Source organism: Aspergillus eucalypticola (genome assembly GCF_003184535.1).
Source record: "Aspergillus eucalypticola CBS 122712 chromosome Unknown BO83scaffold_46, whole genome shotgun sequence".
Classification (NCBI taxonomy): Eukaryota; Fungi; Ascomycota; class Eurotiomycetes; order Eurotiales; family Aspergillaceae; genus Aspergillus; species Aspergillus eucalypticola.
The window spans coordinates 95,520-113,810 of NW_020290320.1; the positions used below are offsets into that span (position 1 = coordinate 95,520).

General features: G+C 49.6%; 8 protein-coding genes and 1 non-coding gene across 9 annotated transcripts; 4 read left to right on the forward strand and 5 right to left on the reverse strand.

Moving 5' to 3' along the window:
* Positions 1 to 244: 244 nt before the first annotated feature.
* On the reverse strand, positions 245 to 676 carry BO83DRAFT_412664 (uncharacterized protein; the record flags this gene model as incomplete). The annotated part of the gene is made up of 2 exons (XM_025534424.1): positions 245 to 325; positions 377 to 676. 2 exons carry the CDS (start codon positions 674 to 676, stop codon positions 245 to 247), a joined length of 381 nt encoding a protein of 126 aa, XP_025382245.1.
* Positions 677 to 1,087: 411 nt separating this feature from the next.
* Positions 1,088 to 2,766, forward strand: BO83DRAFT_372831 (aldehyde dehydrogenase PutA; the record flags this gene model as incomplete). Its single annotated transcript, XM_025529997.1, has 5 exons — positions 1,088 to 1,489; positions 1,544 to 2,055; positions 2,103 to 2,195; positions 2,263 to 2,378; positions 2,432 to 2,766. The coding sequence occupies 5 exons, from the start codon at positions 1,088 to 1,090 to the stop codon at positions 2,764 to 2,766; spliced, it is 1,458 nt and encodes a 485-aa protein (XP_025382246.1).
* Positions 2,767 to 2,955: 189 nt separating this feature from the next.
* BO83DRAFT_349918 (DODA-type extradiol aromatic ring-opening family dioxygenase) lies at positions 2,956 to 4,497 on the reverse strand. The gene is made up of 3 exons (XM_025528884.1): positions 4,174 to 4,497; positions 3,952 to 4,082; positions 2,956 to 3,820 (listed from the first exon to the last, which is right to left on the reverse strand). Exons 1-3 carry the CDS (start codon positions 4,202 to 4,204, stop codon positions 3,086 to 3,088), a joined length of 897 nt encoding a protein of 298 aa, XP_025382247.1. The 5' UTR covers positions 4,205 to 4,497; the 3' UTR covers positions 2,956 to 3,085.
* Positions 4,498 to 4,712: 215 nt separating this feature from the next.
* BO83DRAFT_372838 (putative C6 and C2H2 transcription factor RegA-like) lies at positions 4,713 to 8,037 on the forward strand. Its single transcript, XM_025529998.1, has 8 exons — positions 4,713 to 5,081; positions 5,140 to 5,194; positions 5,256 to 5,488; positions 5,537 to 5,740; positions 5,801 to 6,573; positions 6,623 to 6,757; positions 6,805 to 6,929; positions 6,975 to 8,037. The coding sequence occupies exons 1-8, from the start codon at positions 4,940 to 4,942 to the stop codon at positions 7,993 to 7,995; spliced, it is 2,688 nt and encodes an 895-aa protein (XP_025382248.1). The 5' UTR covers positions 4,713 to 4,939; the 3' UTR covers positions 7,996 to 8,037.
* A 648-nt stretch (positions 8,038 to 8,685) lies between these two features.
* BO83DRAFT_t267 lies at positions 8,686 to 8,757 on the reverse strand. Its single transcript has one exon. It is a non-coding gene; the product is annotated as a tRNA-Glu (tRNA).
* Positions 8,758 to 9,294: 537 nt separating this feature from the next.
* On the reverse strand, positions 9,295 to 11,134 carry BO83DRAFT_383492 (class I SAM-dependent methyltransferase). Its single transcript, XM_025532478.1, has 6 exons — positions 10,522 to 11,134; positions 10,350 to 10,454; positions 10,251 to 10,291; positions 9,743 to 10,183; positions 9,661 to 9,691; positions 9,295 to 9,612 (listed from the first exon to the last, which is right to left on the reverse strand). The coding sequence occupies exons 1-6, from the start codon at positions 10,882 to 10,884 to the stop codon at positions 9,406 to 9,408; spliced, it is 1,188 nt and encodes a 395-aa protein (XP_025382249.1). The 5' UTR covers positions 10,885 to 11,134; the 3' UTR covers positions 9,295 to 9,405.
* Positions 11,135 to 12,275: 1,141 nt separating this feature from the next.
* Positions 12,276 to 13,653, forward strand: BO83DRAFT_394117 (FAD-dependent oxidoreductase; the record flags this gene model as incomplete). Its single annotated transcript, XM_025532997.1, has 3 exons — positions 12,276 to 12,327; positions 12,413 to 12,450; positions 12,502 to 13,653. The coding sequence occupies 3 exons, from the start codon at positions 12,276 to 12,278 to the stop codon at positions 13,651 to 13,653; spliced, it is 1,242 nt and encodes a 413-aa protein (XP_025382250.1).
* Positions 13,654 to 14,684: 1,031 nt separating this feature from the next.
* BO83DRAFT_191948 (DUF3632 domain-containing protein) lies at positions 14,685 to 16,078 on the reverse strand. Its single transcript, XM_025526556.1, has 2 exons — positions 14,794 to 16,078; positions 14,685 to 14,692 (listed from the first exon to the last, which is right to left on the reverse strand). The coding sequence occupies exon 1, from the start codon at positions 15,912 to 15,914 to the stop codon at positions 14,874 to 14,876; it is 1,041 nt and encodes a 346-aa protein (XP_025382251.1). The 5' UTR covers positions 15,915 to 16,078; the 3' UTR covers positions 14,685 to 14,692; positions 14,794 to 14,873.
* Positions 16,079 to 17,480: 1,402 nt separating this feature from the next.
* Positions 17,481 to 17,958, forward strand: BO83DRAFT_383499 (uncharacterized protein). The gene is made up of 3 exons (XM_025532479.1): positions 17,481 to 17,645; positions 17,713 to 17,799; positions 17,865 to 17,958. The coding sequence occupies exons 1-3, from the start codon at positions 17,526 to 17,528 to the stop codon at positions 17,934 to 17,936; spliced, it is 279 nt and encodes a 92-aa protein (XP_025382252.1). The 5' UTR covers positions 17,481 to 17,525; the 3' UTR covers positions 17,937 to 17,958.
* The last annotated feature ends 333 nt before the right edge of the window (positions 17,959 to 18,291 follow it).

Below are 18,291 nucleotides of genomic sequence, written 5' to 3' on the forward strand. Positions count from 1 at the left end.
AGCGCGATGTTTCTGATAGGATGCTGGTTATTGACCTATTATCGTAAATCAAATGCTGATCTGGTACTATATTGTTACTGTTCACGTGGTACATTTGCTATAAGGGGTAGAAGGTAGTTGCTTTGTAACTTGATATTCGTAGCATATAAGCTATTGATATAACGTATAGGTAGTACAATATATTTTTTGGTATATGTTAATAGAACGCAAAACTGAATTTAGATCAGATATAAACTATACTAAATCACCACTCTCCTCCAACTTCATAATGGAAGATCTTATCGTTGATCCTTCCCCCAGTAAAGCGCCAGAGACGCGCAACAGTCTGCACATATATCAGAATTATCCAATTTGAAGATTTAGCATAGATAATCACCGCATTCAACCACACCCCATGCAACATGGTTTGGATAAACATATACTCCACGGGACCCGTCCCAGCCGATCGCTCTTCGTAGCTCAAGTTCCGATTCAGAGGTCGATATGAAGGGATACGTCTATAGTGCGAAGGCCAGTCCACAGGCTGAGTTACAGGGACAGCATCACGAGGAACCCGGGGTTGAGGTTGGGTCTCTGAGCCGGTGTGGTGGATTTCGTAGTCGGAAAGGATGGAAAGCGTGCTGGCGTCAACAGCCCTAGATGTAGTTGTAGCAGTTGTTGTAGTTGTAGACGACATGATGAAAATAATATCTTGAGGGTGTAACAAGCACTCTAGCAGACAACAACAGCAATTAGAACAGATGATGTTCCTCTTGACTAGCGGTGGAGAGTGCACCGAGACTAACCTGCATAACAAAAGCGATGTGCTGTTCATCCCATCCATCCCTTGCTTCCTCCACATCCCGAACGCTCAGACTCAACCCAACCCTCCCTCCATCTTTTCCCCCATATTTCCCCCGCACACTCTTCCACTGTCCGCATGATCGGATCACTAGCTGGGGCGATACTGCCGAGGAATAAGCTGTGTCCACATCGCGTGTTTGACGGTGTGACGTGATTGTCGGCTTAGCCCCTGCTACTATATCCATCTAGGTTCCGGACCTGGGTGTAACACAGTGCCACCAAGCACGCTTACTACCAACGCACAATGGTCGCAACACAGCCTTTCCAGCGCATTGTCGCTGCTGAGATAGACGGTCGCTGTCTGAATATCAGATACCGTCAGAATCAATTTCATCGTCTACAGTCCAGTCTTGTACAAAATATCGAGCAGATTAAAGATGCGATCGCTGCCGATTCGGGGAATTCGTCGGAGGAGGTTCGCGCCGAGATCTGCCTTGCCTTCAAAGAGATTCGCACACACTATGCTTCGCTGGACTTGAAGAAAGACCTGGAAGAGGAGTATCGTGTTGCCAATGGCAAGGATAATTATGATGGGAAGCGTGGAGTCGGGATTGTCTATATTGTTCCTTCTTCGCATACTATGTTTTTCTCTGTTGTCGCGGCGCTGAGTGCTGCCATTGCGGCCGGGAACTGTGTAATTCTTGAGGTGGGTTCAACACGGTCAAGTACTATGGCTCAATGCTGATTCTCGTTTTAATAGTTGACGAAAACCACAATGGCCGTACCGGGTGTGCTCAAGAAGATCCTGCCTCAGACCCTGGACGCGGATACATTCGCTATCAGCGAGGAGAGACCAGACGCTGCATTTCTTAACAAAACGCACATCATTGCACAAAGCGACTCTATTTCTCCTACTTCCAATAGCCTTTCTTCACCCACATCAGCCAGAACTGTCGCCATCGTCGACCGCACAGCCAACATCTCCGCTGCAGCGGATGCGCTGGTGTCCGCGCGATTCGCTTTTGGCGGTCGCTCCACTTACTCTCCTGACGTTGTACTCGTACAGGAGTTCGCCATGAAGGAGTTCGTGGAAGCCATTATCCAGCGATCGTCAAAGTATCTAGCTGGTCAAAATGGAGACGCTCGTCAGACGGCCGTCAATCCGCGACGATCGAGTTCGGGCGCTTCGTTGCTCGATGCGGCGTACAAAGACGCCAGCGCACGGGTGATAGTATCTGGTTCCGAATGGGGTGTAGTTGAAGTGCACGACCGGTAAGCTCTATACCCCCATCCATTGAAGTAGCATGCTGACAGTTTAGAAAAACATCTCTTCTGCAAAAGAAGGTATCCGAGAAGGTGCTCGTCCTGCATCCGGTGACTAGCCTAGACGATGCTATTGATTTCAGCACATCGTATGTCTCCCAGTTGCCCTGAAACCCTCCCTCCCCTCCTTATGGAGATATGCCAACAGAAATGTAGCATGGGCACCCTAGCAGCAACATACGCCTTCTCCGCCCCCGCGGCAGCCAAATACCTAACTCAATTCATCGACTCCTACACCTCTTATATCAACCACGTTCCCGTCGACATGCTCAGTAAGCTTCCCACTCCCTTCCCAGCCCTCTACAGGAATTACTAACAGGAACAGTCGGCCCCGCATACCCCATCAACCAAAAACCCTCGCGCGAAACTCGCTACTCAGTACCATCCCTGCAGGTCCCCCGACCCCAGTTCGTAACGGAGACCAGCAACACCACTCTGGTTCGAGACATAGTGAGCAGCTACGCATCCAAGTCCAACGACGCATTGCGCGAGGCGTTGGTACCACTGCCCGCTATCGGGCAGCGCAGTGGCAAGGAAATTGGGTTCTTTGAGCAGGGGATTATTACTGGTGGGGTGATTACGCTGTTTACATTTGTGGCGAGTGTCTCGACGATGGGGATTTATGGATATGCGGCTGTGAGGAGGTGGAGAGGGTTATGAGTGGTGTTTTCAAATGGAGTAAATTGGTATGCATGTGAGTTATGTTGTTGTGATCTTGGGTCAAAGTTTGTATTCGTGCGATATGAGACTTGGGGTCATTATGTGTGAATACTGTGTGGAAGGAGATGGTATCCGGGAATATTGGCGAGTACGATAATTTCATCTCGTCTTACAATAGTTTCGCAGTGAGGTAGACCAAGACAATTGGTTGGTCAAAAATGAACAGGATCCTCACTCAGTCTGTACAAAGCTTCGATGACCAAGAGTCTAATCACAAGCTCATCTTAATACATCTATCATGCTATCATTCAGCTAAGAGTCAAGCAGCCTCGAGCTTTTGTTCTGGCCACCTCCCAAACGTAAACTGCAAATTCGCCATATTACACAACTCCCAAGTCTCCGCGCCCAAGACCCCGTGACAACCCTCATCCTCTGCATCCCCCGCCGCTCCCGCCACAAAAGCCGCCGGCACGAAATGATCGTCTGTACCGTGCGCGTCGCGGAATTGTGGATGCTTCATGAGCCTAGTAACCGCCCGCTGCAGCTGCAATCCGGAAGTCTTCGTCATCACATCCTCCAGGGATTGCTTGAACTCCAGTGCCCATTCCTCCGGGGGGATCTCCTGGGCTAGGGAATCGCGATGTTTGACCATGGGTCCCCATCGATTGCGGTAGAGATTATGGACTGATCCTCCTGTTCCAATGAGGAGGTAGTTCTCCTTTCGGAGTTGGCGCAGTGTCTTTCCTATTTTCAGATGGAAGTGCGGATCGTATCGCGCGTTACTGGATACCACTGTTACCGGAGGGGGATTTCCCTCTGGGAACATCTTTTGGATAATGGTGAACACGTCTACTATCCAGTTGTAGTTGGGGTTGCCGGATACATTGAAGCCCTCTGCTTGGAGGAGGTCGATGCATCGTTGTGCGGTGGCCAAGTCAGATGTCATGTGGTAGGTCTTGTAGTCGTTGCTCGGGACGATACCTATGGGGCTGATCTGGGGAGCGGGGTTCGTGGCCACTTCGATGCCGTCTCCTAGTGTTGCCCAGTGGGAGCTCTGGTTTGGTCATCATTGGGTGTTAGTTAACTTAGTGTCCGTGGGGGTGGATGTCTTTTCCCCCCAATCTGGGTAGTGTAGAGTGACGGGTGGATCCGCGTGTTTATGATGATAGGGAATGGTAGACGCACCAGCATCACGATTCCTCTCACATTGTGTGCTCGTGCTTCGTCACCACATTTACGCCAGTAGTTGGAGCATTCGGTCGTTTCGTATATCATCATCGGAGAGCCATGGGAGAACAAGTGGACCGGGGTGAGGCCTAGCTAGCGGCGTGAGTGGATCTTGCTATAGGTCATAGCTGCCGGACTCTGGCTGCCAGCTGGGGTCCGGTCGGGGTTTTGCGGACATACCCATTTTGTGCCATCCGGCTTCGGCTTTCATCGCTCTTGTGGGGGGGGAGTGATGGTACTCCTAACAACGGACTGGTGAGTAATAGGATCTGGACTACTAGTCTGGGCCTGTTCCCTGTTGGTAGCTGGAGGAGATGGATCATCCAGGATGGAGACCCAGGAAAGGGGCCTCGGTTAGGGTCCTCCACATCCCGAGCACGCTGTAAGGGTCCCAAGGCAATTGATAAGCCACCTCACTGGTCATCGCGAGGGACCATCCCTTTCACTTGCCCATCTGGCTGACCGGGAGACGCGTGCTCGTAAAACTCATCTGCCTATACTAGCTGGTAGATCGCCGGTAGTATTCGGGTTGCATTCTTGCACATCCTGAATGATCCACATCTGAGAAAAGAAACCCTGCACTTCCTCTGCCGCTTAGTCATGGCGCCATCCAGGGCTGGAGCCAACTTTATGGCGCAGTCCGAGCAGCAGAGTGGCCAGCCTCATCCTCGCCTCTCTGCGAAATACGTAGACACTCTTCAATCTGGCTTAGTCCCCAGGGAAAGATAGCCTGAATAGTGAACTAGTCCCTCCTATCCCTCTAAATTATCCCAATCATGGACCCCGTTCCCCGCATTTTGCCATCCCGAGCTTGACGCTTGGTGACTTCCCCACACTATCCATCATTCCAACTCAGTTTCAATCTACTTGACACTAATTCCTCTTCTTCACCTCATCATCCCTTCCATCTCACTCCGAATTTCACCCCATATGCATCGCCTCCATCATGCTCGATAAGTCCTCTCCATCATTCCCCGCGCAATCCCCATCACGACCACTCCCTAAAGCGCGCGATGGATATTTTCAATGTGGGTTCTGCAAAAAACACTACAATCGGGCAGATCATCTAATTCGACACGTCCGGTCGCGTATGACACAGTCTTCATGTCCCCCCCATTGCCTCTATTCTTCTAACTCCACGCGCAGATACCCGCGAGAAACCATATGTTTGCCATGTGTGTAACAAAGGCTTCGCCAGGCCGTACGTCCCGTCCTCATCCGTCTCTGCCATCCTCTTTTTGGTTCTGACCGCTCCGCATCAGGGACCTGATGAAGCGACACGCTGCAGGTCATGACCATCCACGAGATGGCAAGCGCAAACGTCCCCCGTCCTATGCGAAGAGCGGTCGGGTCTCCCAGGCGTGCAAAGCATGCGCCACATCAAAGCTCAAGTGCGACGAGGAAAAGCCTTGTCGGCGTTGTCGGGACAAAAAGCTTATTTGCGACTGGCACGACGCCGGATTCGATGAACTGACCCCGGGGTCTCCGATGCAAGGTTGGTTCATTTGGGATAGCCGCTATATCCGATAACTGAGCGATTTAGGGTACGATGACCCTGATGGCCAAAGCCAGTATCCCGAGCCACCCCAACCGCAGACCGCGTTCTCGCCAACAATACCTCCTATAGGCGACTACCCAGCTACTATCGATCATCCTTCATTGACCACCCCTGACTTTACTGTAAATAACTATTTGCCTGATCCGCCCGACCCCGCGCCCGAAAATCCCCCGTCGACCAATTATGGCGGTAAGTTCCGCCTATATCGTAATCGAAGTGCAAGCGTGTGCTGATCGAGCTTCGCCGAAGCAATATCACCCGCGTTGGATCATGAAAGTGGTATCTTTAGTGTCGATGGAACCTTCTTCCCCGAGTTCATTCCCGATGCTCTCATACCATCCTTATCCCGCCCGAACGAATTAGATCCCCTGAATGCCATGAACCCTACGCTAGACTACCGCCATAACCTTCTCAGTACCAACATGCAGTTCGATTTCGATCTGACTGAAGTTGACTTTGGCCTGATCGATTACTTCAATTCCCAGGGGCTATCACACCTTGCTCCACAGCCCCCCGATGCACCCAACGATCGCTCCGATGTGGATAGTAGGATTGCGCTTGGTGCTGAGGCCTACAAACGGTCATCGCTGTCGGCATGGAAACCTGCACAGCATGATCATGTCTTTGCTGACCAAGACAATCTATCAGTCCCAGTGGTTATAGATAGCCCGGGGTCCAGCATCAGAGGCGAGCGGCAGATCCTACCGGAGAGACTCGCTCCGGGTAGTCGCGATCTCATCTTCGGAATGGTCTTACAGACGAGCGAGAAAGCCATGATTCCACGCAAATTAAAGTCATTTCCGAGCACTGAGCTGTTAGATGGCCTCATACAAGACTACTTTGCCTATCAGAGCCAGAAGCTGGATCCATTCATCCATGGTCCGACGTTTTACCCAAATGAACAGAGCTCCGACATGCTAACAGCCCTTGCTGCCTCTGGTGCGGTCCGCTCGGCTATACCAACCATCCGTAAACTGGGCTACGCGTTGATGGAAGTTGCACGCCTACACTTGTCGACTACGGTATATTTGCCTTATATGTGTTTATTTGACAGATGCTAATGTTGGGCAGTATGAGTCGGATAACCGCATCATACGCCATCTTCGGCCTTCACAAACATTCGCAGTCGTCATTGACATTGGTTTATGGAGCGGCAATGGTCGAAGGACGGAAATAGCGGAAAGCTTCCAACAACCACTGGTGACGGTCAGTTCACACCTGCACTAGAAAGGCTGTCGCTAACGATAGGTTAGATGCTCCGACGGGCATTACGTTTTCGCCGGACTATCTATACGACTATAGTGCCAAGTCCCGAGGACAACGAGGAAGAGCTGGAGAAGAAATGGCACGCTTGGATCGAACAGGAATCTTTCAGAAGGTGACACCACCTTTCTCCGTTTTGTACTCAAACTGACACGTCCAGACTTGTCCATCATTTATTTTTACATGACGCGCAGTGTGCGATGATGTTGAATGTCAGTCCACTCATATCGTACGCTGATTTAGAGCTTCCGCTCCCATCCATCCGCGCACTCTGGGACGCCAAGTCAGCAGCAGCGTGGAGGGATACCTACCTAGACCTTGGATTACTTTCAACCGAGCGACAGCCGTCTCTAGTCGAGGCCATGCGGGACATGTCCCGATTACAAGGAGCTGTCGATCTGCAGCTGGCCGGTGGCGTCCTCCTCCACGGCTTTTCGGCTATGGTGAACGAGTACCACCGTTTCAGCTTCATTTCCAAGGGCAATACCAAGCATTGGAATGCATTAGTGACCAACTCGCGACACCAAGAGCTAGTACAAGCTTTGCAGCACTTTCGCATGATCTGCTACGATTGGCCCAACTTTCCCATCCCCGAAGTCATTCTAATATACGAGATGATCTCAATGTTACTTTACATGTCCCTAGAGGACCTCCAGCTATTCGCCGGAAAGGAAGACAAGAGCGAGGCAAGACGAGTCTACCACAGTGCACTCGAATGGATCAGCAGCATCGACTCACGACGAGCTGTATGGCATGCCGGCCAAGTCATCCGAGCAGCCAAAGCCATTCCAGCCGGGTCCGTCACTGGCTTCCTAGCGGTTGGTGTGTACTATGCCAGCTTAGCCTTTTGGTCGTATAGCGTGGTGCTCAAAGCCAAGAACAATAAAATGGGCGGCTCGGAAAACCGCCCATTGGGTCCCCCTTCCACCATCCGCGGCCCAACGATCTACCTCGACGGAGACGAGACCACCGACGTGCAGAAATTCATCTCTCTCGGATGTGGCAGTCCGGCATTGCAGGGCCGACAAGGACCTGCGTTTGTCTCTGATCCGGGACAGACTATGGACCTCACTCAGGAGCTTCTGCGGGCAGATGCTTCTCAGGATGCGCTTCCCCCGTTGGTTCAGGGGTTGTGCCAGTTGATGAATGGTCTGGGTAATGCTGCTAGATCTGGTACTTGAGTAAATTATGTGTAATGATGATGAATATGATGTACGATTGGCGCGGCTTGGTGGGGTAGTAGTAGTGGTTGTTGTTATTGCTAGTAGTCGACTGCATGGTCGGAAATATTCCATGAATGGCAGTTGAAATATCCTGGGCTGTAATTAGTCCCTTCACAAACAGTCCAGTAACAGAACACACACAACATCATCTCCAATACGTATATCCAATTTCCCCACGAGGACAAGGCACAAAGCCGGATTCGACGATCAGATGATCATAAAGAAAATGAAGAACCTTGGTAATTGAAGTTCCTTTACATTCATCTTCTATCGCCAACTGAGATAAGGAAATCAATGATTGTAAAAAAGGTTAGTACTTTGCTGATGGTTACTTGTTTGACTTGTAAGTTCTTACTCCGCAACGAATGAATGAATATATATAGTGCGAGATACCACCGGGAATTACTGTTTCTAGTCGATATATATATATATCAGCACACTATAGTAGTGTCAGAAAGAAGTCATGATCTAGCACAGTAGTAGGTGGAGGGTAAAACGAACTATGCCCACCCGCTCGCATAATGGGAATGCACACACAAAACGAAAACCCACCCAACCCAACCTAACCCACAAGAAGATTCCTTATCCGGGTATGATCGATAAATAATTAATGATGGGGGGTAAAAAAAACCAAAAAGAGAATTCGAACTCCGATAGGGGGAATCGAACCCCCGGCTGCCGTGTGAGAGACGGCGATGTTAGCCACTACACCATATCGGATGTTGTTGAAAAACCATAGCAATAGTATGCTAGATATGGAAGGCTGTCATTGAAAGGCTGACTTAGGATCGGTTGGTTGTATTAGGACTAGATTCATATCTTATCATCTTCATCAAATAGTCATATATTCTAGTGCTGCAGGGGGGAAGATCAAAGTAGATGTGCTTGTTTTTTTTTTTTTTTTTTTTTTTCACGCAAGGTCCCTGCAGGGAGTGCGTCGCGCTAATGCGGTGAACACGTGGGGTGGTAGGGATCTTCGCGGGTTTTTCTTCTACCAAAGTCTGATAGTGCGTACAAAGTACAAGTCTACTGCTGGTGGCTATGAGTAGATGTGCCATAGGATTATTACTAGCATTAACTGTATGCGATCGCATCTATGATGTGTGATGTAGTGATGTGGATGGTACAGCTTATAGTTATTTTACCGGGGTCAAAGGTATCTCGCGGGTTGTACTAGGAATATATACTCGACCGGGCCTACTAGGGTGATTGCGACAAATAGTATAGCTGCTCGGTTCCTGGACTCAATTAAAGCATATTACATATCCTCATTGAATGCTAACTCATTATTCATTATTTTGCACATCAGTCATGGGGTATAAAGCGAAGTATACAAATATGTAGGTCAGTGGTCCAGTCATCGTAAGCCTAGCGGAATACAGCACCATTCTCTGGCTTCCGAGCGTAGACAACGGTCACTGGTAGATAGGCATGGGTCTGATAGTCGCGAAGAGACGCGCGCATTTGAGCGAGGAACACCTGAGCTCGCTCATATGACCATTCCAAAGTGGAAGTGAGAAGACGAAGCATGAAGCCTTCTACCCCACCGTGCAGTCGAAGCTGGTTCCAGCGGCCCTGTTCAGTGTTAGCAGTAGCAACACCTGATAATGGACGATCACTTACAAGTTCATGTAATTTGGGATCTGCGCTCCATCTGTCGTAGTTGTCAGCCAGAGAAACATAAAAACAGAATAGCAAGACCTACGCGTTCATTGGCCACTGGAACTTGTTCTCCACAACGCCAACGAAACCCGCATTACCCAGGCGTGCAGCGCTCTGTTCCCAGATCTTAAAGGTCTTGCCAAACTGCTCACCCGCACCAATGACGGTTTGTCCCCAGAGTCGGTAGAAATGATTCGGGGGCACGGTCCCATCATCCGCGACCGGTTCGACCGAATGCTCTACTACCTCAATGTAGCCTCCAGGTTTGAGGCAACGCCAGCATTGCCGTAAAAACTCGTCCCAATCAGGTATGCAGCCGAACAATTCCCGCACGTGAATGAAATCGAATTGGTTTTCCGCATAGGTCCACGGGAGCGTCACGTCGTCTATCTCAAATACACAGTTTGGAGGGACGAACGCGGGCTGAATCGGAGACAAGTCTACTCCGACAACTTTGGCACTGGGATATTCATCTGCCATGTCTCTTCAGCCAAAGTCAGTACTAGGTCTACAGTTTGGATTAACCGTAAGGAGACAATAAAATCACGCACGTTGCCCATATCCCGGTTCCCGTACCCACATCAAGGATTTCCTGCGATGCATTCTTAGACACTTGTCGATCCGCGCTGGCCAACAATCGTGAGGCGTACCTGGGGATTCGAAATGGGAGCTAAGTGTAGCTTCCCGTCGAGAGTCAGACAATACATATGATGCGCTAGATCTTGATGTTCATTGGCAATGTCATCGTTGGGGCCCTGTAGGACAAATCGTAACCGGTTAGCCCACAGCTGTGGACAAACGCTCTCAAAGCGAACAACCCACCCAGTAGGCTCCATCGCGATACGAGTGATAACGACGGCCATACTCATATCGGTAGTCGGTGATGTAAGTGGACAAGGTGATTGTGTCATCGCCGATCAAGGAGTCCTCGCCGTACGCAGAGTCATCATCCGCGATACTATCCTCACCATTGCTCATGCGGTTCGACATGTCGACAGAAGAATAAAGAGGGTGTGGGGTATCTGATAGGGTGCTCAAAGAGATCTCAGTGGTAAGGCTATGCTCCTCGCAGCGGGAAGAGGTCATGGCGGCGATCGGGAGCCGAGATCTGAGGACGGTTGCGGAGATCTCCTCCGTACGGGGCACACGAACGGTTGGGGCAGTGCAAGGGGGGTGGTATCCCATGAACCAAATGCAGAAGACCCAGCACCTTTGGAATAGGAGAGGCGGGGTTCAGATTTGGGGGATTCGTGTGGTAGTTGCGATCTGGTGAAGCTGCACAAGGAAGCAGAGAAATTCGACCGGAAAGATCGAGAAGAAAGGGGAAAAGCCATCAGGTACAGCTGAAGAGAGCGGAACCTGAGTTTGAGCGGTCTGCAACGCCCCGAGCTGGAGATGAAGGTTTACTGTTGATTGCAGTGTGGAACGTGTTGAGGGTGAAGCTGTTTGAACGGACAGATGGTACCTGCCCAGTGCGGTTTAGTCGCGTGAATGATCGGCTCTCGGCCGTGTCGGAGGGCCTCGGGCTGCTCGGGTTCAGGGTCACCTGCCGAGGCGGTGTAATCATTCCTATGCTGTCATTGGTGGCAGATGCTGGTTTGAGTTTCGCTGCTTGCTCCTTTTCGGACTTGTTCTCTGATTTCTTTCCGATCGGATGCGGTAGAATGCGGGTCACATGGCTTGCAGATGCACCCACTAGACTGTCTTGGGTTTAATGTCAGCAGCTGATCCTGCACGGGTGGCTTAGTCACGCCGCCGGCATTTGGCTGCAGAATCCGGCAATGCAGCCATTCCATTGGCAGACAATGTGCAAGTCATGACGATCCTTCGTTTCTCCTTTTTGGCTGCTCTGCAGGCCTGCAACCATCTGGCAAAGGGGATGGTGCCCCTGCTACCGAGCGTCTGCCTGTCTCCGCCTATCAACGCACTAATGCTGCGTTTTCGACGTCACCGACTCGAGTCCGGCTCTCCCTGGCTTCAGCCTTCCTGAACTCACTGTCACTTTGGGAGATTGTTCAACACTCCTCTATAACTGTCAATGATGTTGTGCGTAAAGATTATGACTCATGACATATTGCATAGTCTACGGATGTGATGATGTCCAATCACCCACAATGTGTGGTTTACCCATATCGGGTAATAACAGCCGATTATCAATGGCCCAGAACTAGCACACGCAATGCAGTAATTCCGGCACTTGCTGCTTAATGCCGTGGTGCATGGGTTGTCTTGGACTTGAATTGCCCACGAATCATCTTGCAGTACCGGACAATCTGACTATTTTACGGTAATGATCACTATGCGCGGCACAACCAGAACGTGGTATGGAGTACTTTTCCTGGTTCCACTGGGGCTCGCCTGTGAGATCCGCAGATTGGTGAACCCTCAGTGGACAAATCACAAGAGTGTCATGAGTCGCGGAGGCCCATCATGACCCTTGGGATTTATGACATGTTCCACTCGTCCTCTCCTCCTTCCAATCCACTGTACATATTCGGGGCATATTTCTGTCAACCCACGAGCTTCCTTCTCGTACCCACTCGAGGCCTATATCTTTGCACACTCTAAATAACGTGATGGTTCCCCCCGAGCCGAAACTCACAACCACGGTTCTCGTGGTGGGCGCAGGTAAGGCTTTGTTAGTTGCGTTGGACTTACCCCACGAAGAAGCCATGCACTGAGTGATTAGACACATAAAGCTAATTATAGCTAGGTTCAACTGGACTGGCTTTGGCTCAGGGGTTGAAAAAGGTACTATAACACCTACTACTGAAATACTCCTGGCTAAAGACGCCGTTTTAGGCTGGAATCCCTACTATCGTGGTAGAAAAACATGACAGTTTAGATGCATATGACCGTGACTGGAACATGGGCTTGCACTGGGGTGCACGTCCCTTGCAAGCTCTCCTCCCAGAAGAGCAATGGTTAAGAATCCAGTCAGTTCAAGTCGATCCTAATGAGCCAACAGCAGAAGAGGATGCTCTCAACTTCCTCAACGGACAGTCAGGAGAGGTCATGGCGTCCATACCTGCTTGCCTTTTCTATCGCTTGCGTCGTCAGAAGTTACGAGGATTGATGGAGCAGGGACTGGCCATCAGATATGGCAAAAAGCTCCAGGACATCCAGTATTCTACTGACGGCAAACATGCCACTGCCATATTCGAAGATGGCTCATCAATCTCAGCGAGGATTATCGTGGGCGCGGATGGAGCTCGCTCGACGACACGGCGTGTCTTACTGGGTCTAAGCAGAGGGGATGTCCGCCGGCTTCCTTACTGCGCCACCTTTGTTCAAGCCCAGTACTCTGCAGAGCGTGCTCGATACCTACGCCAATTCCACCCTCTCTACATCGCTGGCATCAACCCTGCGGGGTATTTCTCTTTCTTTGGACTACACGACGCAACAGATCGTGAACGACCAGAAACCTGGACATTCTTCTTCTACATATCATGGCACTCCTCCCTGCAGGAGCAGCGGGAGACAGCTGGTTGGAGCAACGCGCAAAGGCTTGAGCAAGTCAAGAAATTTGCCAAGAATTACACCGACCCCTGGAAGAGTGCGTTCGAATGGCTGCCTGATGACCAGAAAGTCTGGTACATGGGCCTGAGCGACTTTGACCCGCGGGACCAATCCCATAGGTGGGATAACAGAGGGGGGCGGGTAACATTGGCCGGGGATGCAGCACACGCCATGACATATCAGCGTGGCCAGGGCTTGAATCATTCGATCACAGACGCAGCCAATCTGGTGGAAGCGGTGCGACGGATTGTCTCTGGAGAGGCGACACAGGCTGTCGCCATTAGAGACTATGAAGATGAGATGATATCCCGCGCGGGAAGTGAAGTCGGCCTCTCTACTGTCAATACGGCAATGCTGCATGACTGGCACAAAGTGCTGCAGTCACCAGTGATGACATCCGGCATGAAACGGTCCACCGAGATCAAAGCCAACTGAAGGCATTGCTTACCGAGCCTGTTATCTGGTCTATGCACAGCGACTATTTACCACCGATATTTGACTTAATGATACGCTTATAATATAATGTCAATATACATTCAACTCTAAAAGATATAGCAACGTGTATGAATCCCACGTCCACAAATGAACCTCTAAGTCTTATTTCACAAATGACTCTACATGTATACCAACGGTATCAACCCTTCTACCCCGCAATCGTATATCCGGTCTATCCGGATATTGTCACTCCCATGCCCCAGCCTAGTTCTCCCATTCGGTAGCAACAAGCGCTACGCTAGTCTGCCGTTGCAGGAAGCGCCGTCCCACCCACATACCCATGCTGACCTCCACCAAAGTAGTCACAAGTACAGTGGATTTGCTAAGCGACCGTTGGTTCGCTCATGAACTCCACTTTCGGAGCAGAGGAGGCTTTCTCGTCCCTCTGCCATGCATCTCCCATTTCAGCAAAAAGTACCATACTATGAGCGTGTCAAAGAACAGGGTTGATCTGAAGATACGAATATACCTGCGCTCAATTTATAACAAAATCTTCAGAAAGCATCGACATAACAGAATACAAGTTACCAGTATAGGATTCGATGCATTGTGTTATGGCAATCATTGTTTACCTGTAGGATTTGCAGCCAGCTGTACATGTCGGGAATGACTGAGATCGTAACTGCTGAGCATGTTACCCAAGGGGATTTACTACGTCGTACGGCTCTGATGTATAATGTAGTCGTTGTTAATGGAGGAAAGACTACCTAGTTATCATTGGGTTCTTCAAGTTGACTTACTATTGTAGGCAGCTTAGTCCAAATCGACGAATATACGGGTGTATATCGTTGCGTGACCTTAGTTCTGTTCCTCAGGTTATAACGTAACTCCCAGCCGCACCGGCCACCCCTAGTACACCGCCCTAGAATCATTGTACTACTCATTGCTAATTCACTTCCTTTGATAGAAAGAGTGGTTGCATGTAGAAACGCGTTGGGCGGTGTACTGGGTGGCCGGCGCGGGCGAGTGGCCGGTGCGGCTGGGAGTTACGTTACTACACCTTCATGACAAAGAAAAATAGAGATGAGAATTTCATAAAAAACGAATAATAAGAAGCCTCGAGAGAAAGTTGACATTCACCTTGAAGGTCTTAAGAGACTGAGAAGGAAGGACACGAAGGAGGAATCTCTCCATCAGAATTTCGCAAATCTCCACAGCTCTTACTCCTCAACGTGAGCAAGAGTCTTCAGACACGAAAGATACTTATCCTGATGCAAGATATCTCCACCATTCTTATATGCTCTGAGAACCTCAGAATTCCTATCCTTGATCGTATTGACCATATATTGGATACCATCAGCAGCGAGCTCCTCCAGAGCTTTCTCACCCGCCTGCTTAGCCTCATCGTGAATCTCATGCAGTCGCCTCAGCCAGAACATGTATCTCCATGGCGAGAACCCTGTAGGCGACCGCTGTCCGAGATCCGATTCAACGAACGTCTCACCACCCTTGCTGATGTGGCTTGGACAGCCGTTCCAATATACCTCAGAGAGCAGAAGCAGGTTGTGGCTTGCTATCTTGAGCCAAGCAACAGCAGATGGTAGCAGATGAAACACCTCCAGCTGCTTCGTACCTCTGTTTACATCTTCCTCATCAGACTCCTTCCCCGAGCGAAGTTGCAGGGGACTTTCAAACAGGGTACGGAAGATGAGCAGAGCAACTTGGCCCAGTCTATCCTTCGCAACACGCGTAGAGGCAAGTTTAGCCAGAAATGTAGCAAAATTCAGCCGGTGTGTTCCCGACATAGATGCACTGTGATTGATCCAGAAATCGGTCATATCGCCAACAAGGAAGGGGAGGTCGTTCCATAGTGTACCATCGACAGTTCGTGCGATATCGATTCCTTTGACACCCCCAGAGGGTCTTGTCAATGGACCCATTCCTTGGATGCGGAGGATATCGAGGACTAGTCCCTCGTGCTCAGGTGAGTAGGAGGGGATAGTTCGCCCAAGCTCGTAGTACATGTACCATAGGGAATGGATGTGACTCTCGAGAGAGTCAACGCCATCTCCAATGTCGCAGTATCGGCTGGTCACGACCCAGGTCCGGTTGCTGAAGGCTATGTCTCGGACTTCTTGGTATTCGCCACGTGCGACGGCCTGTCGGGTGTCTTCTTGGTCTCTGCGAGAGTGATCGATTGCTGCAGTAGAAGGGCTGTCTCTGGGCAGAGAGCTTAGTAGGGAGTCACGGAGGTGATCCATTTTGGACGCTGATACTAATATTGATCGATGGTTCAATCAAATTGAGACAGGAGATAGAGGAGAGTAAAGATTCAGAGAAGTTGACAGAATCAGACAGAGATACGAACTATTGTAAACTTAACATCTACGAGAAAGCAGGGGATTCTCTCCCGTGGGGAGACCTTCTGGACCCCTGCATCTTAGGCAGCAACATAGGGCCTAACAAGGCTGACAGCCCAAGATGTGAATCTGGACTCGTGTAGATGCTGACGGGCGTAACTAGTTTCTTTGTTTGCTTGTCGATCAGCCGGAAGCTAAGACAGAATTAGCTGTTGATCATGCAACTATCCAGCAGGGACAGGTTACAAACCCCGCATTGCTGTGGGTAAGACGGCTTGCAGGGCTGAGTCGTATTCGGGAGGTGATGAGTTGCCCTGCATGCATTAGCATTGTTTGATGTTACATCCAATGTGACCGACTAGATGCTTAGCTTGAGAGCCGCTCAGATGGTCATGGGGCTAGTGAACCTTTAGCAGCACATGCACAGATATGGCAGTTTAGTTACAGTAATAGCCACTTTGAGTACTTTGATTATACATACTTGATTATTAATGATGACCTAAAACGAAGTATTTCAGCATCAATTGGATCCGGACCGGGGCCGGAAGGCAAAGCACTTGGCGCATGAAGGGAATTGAGTTGTGGATGAACTGCCGATGATTGTTTGTTGCCTTAGAAGGCATTAGTGCTTATTTATCACTGGTGAACTCTAAATAGCCTAAAGTAAGCTACTACCACAAGCGGAAAAAACAAGGTTTCAACTATGCTATTCATCGTAGCCTTTGAGAACTATACTTTAGTCCAACATGCTACATACATACTCAGTACTGCAGGCCGATATAGATGAAACTGCCCTGAGACGTTTGTTCCAACGTTTTCGCCAACATATGTCGACCCTACAGCTAAATCAGTCAGCCACTGAGTCTTGTATACTCATAAGATAATAATAATACTTCAAATCACGTGTGCCTGATGCTTACAGCGTTACATCGCATGTCCGCCCTAATCCGCAGGATTTACGCCCCAGCCCTGCCGCAGGCTACAGGGCTGTGTATGCAGGGTTCAAGGCTTGACTAATTACAGCGAACTCACTAGTCACTCTTAGCGTTGAGCCCTATGCTATACCCCGCATGAACAATATCTTCATTGACTCAAGGATCAGGAGATCTTTCCTTCTTCGAATAGTACCAAAGATGTAAGGCCACCCAGAACATCAATGTCCTGCTATCAAGTGGCTTACGGTAATCCTTCTGCGCTGGTTATCACGCCCCAGTCGTATTACTAAGGACTCGACCACCTCACCTAGGAGATCATATCAGTTGCCAGGTCAGTATATCTCTTCGAATATATGCGGCATATCTTTGATTGGATAGCTCAGGCTATCCCACCAGTGTCGCCTCAATGATGACTGCTTGGGAAACTGAGGATAGTATTTGTCAAATATGGCAAGAGTATCCCGAACTTCCAGAGTATATAAGACAACTCCACGACGCTCCAATTCACTTATATTATCTCTATTAACTCAACACAGTTTCGCAATAATTCCTCAGAAGAAGAAAGCCAATCTCCAAAATGAAACTCACCAGCATCGCCATCATCCTCTTCGCCGCAATGGGCGCCATCGCAAACCCCATCGCAGCTGAGTCGGACGATCTTCTTGCCCGGGACGTGCAGCTGAGTAAATACGGTGGAGTTAGTGCCACTACATAATCCCCCTGATCATTATAGAGATGAAACTAACATTCACGAACTGTTATAGGAATGCAGCCTTGAACACAACACCTGCACATACCGAAAGGATGGAAAGAACCACGTCGTCAGCTGTCCTTCAGCTACGAATTTGAGGGTATGTACCTACATAAATCCCTATTGGGCTCCAGGATATTTGATGTGTGCTAATGTTGTATACAGTGCAAGACTGATCGCCACCACTGCGAATACGATGATCACCACAAGACGGTGGATTGTCAGACTCCTGTTTGAATTAGTTAACAGCACTCTAGGCTGTTTTGGATATTTCTCTGGCTTGTCGTAGACTTGAGATTATTTCGTGCCTTTCAACAATGCCGATGGTCTTGTGTCAATGTGGGCTGGGGTCAGCTGTGAAGTTCTGTGTTGGAATTGGTTACGTTGTTCATCGGCAATCATTGTTGTTAACGCGCTCCTTTGGTATCTAGCTAGCTCTACCTCCTTTATCAAACTGTTGCATCTCGAGATAGGAAGCTTATAAGTGTGGCCCGCTGGCCACTCCCAACTTAGAGAACGCGTAAGAGAAATAGTATTTGGAGATAGAGCGACTAACAAGTCAAGTATCGTGTTCTTTGTCATCGTCAACGCC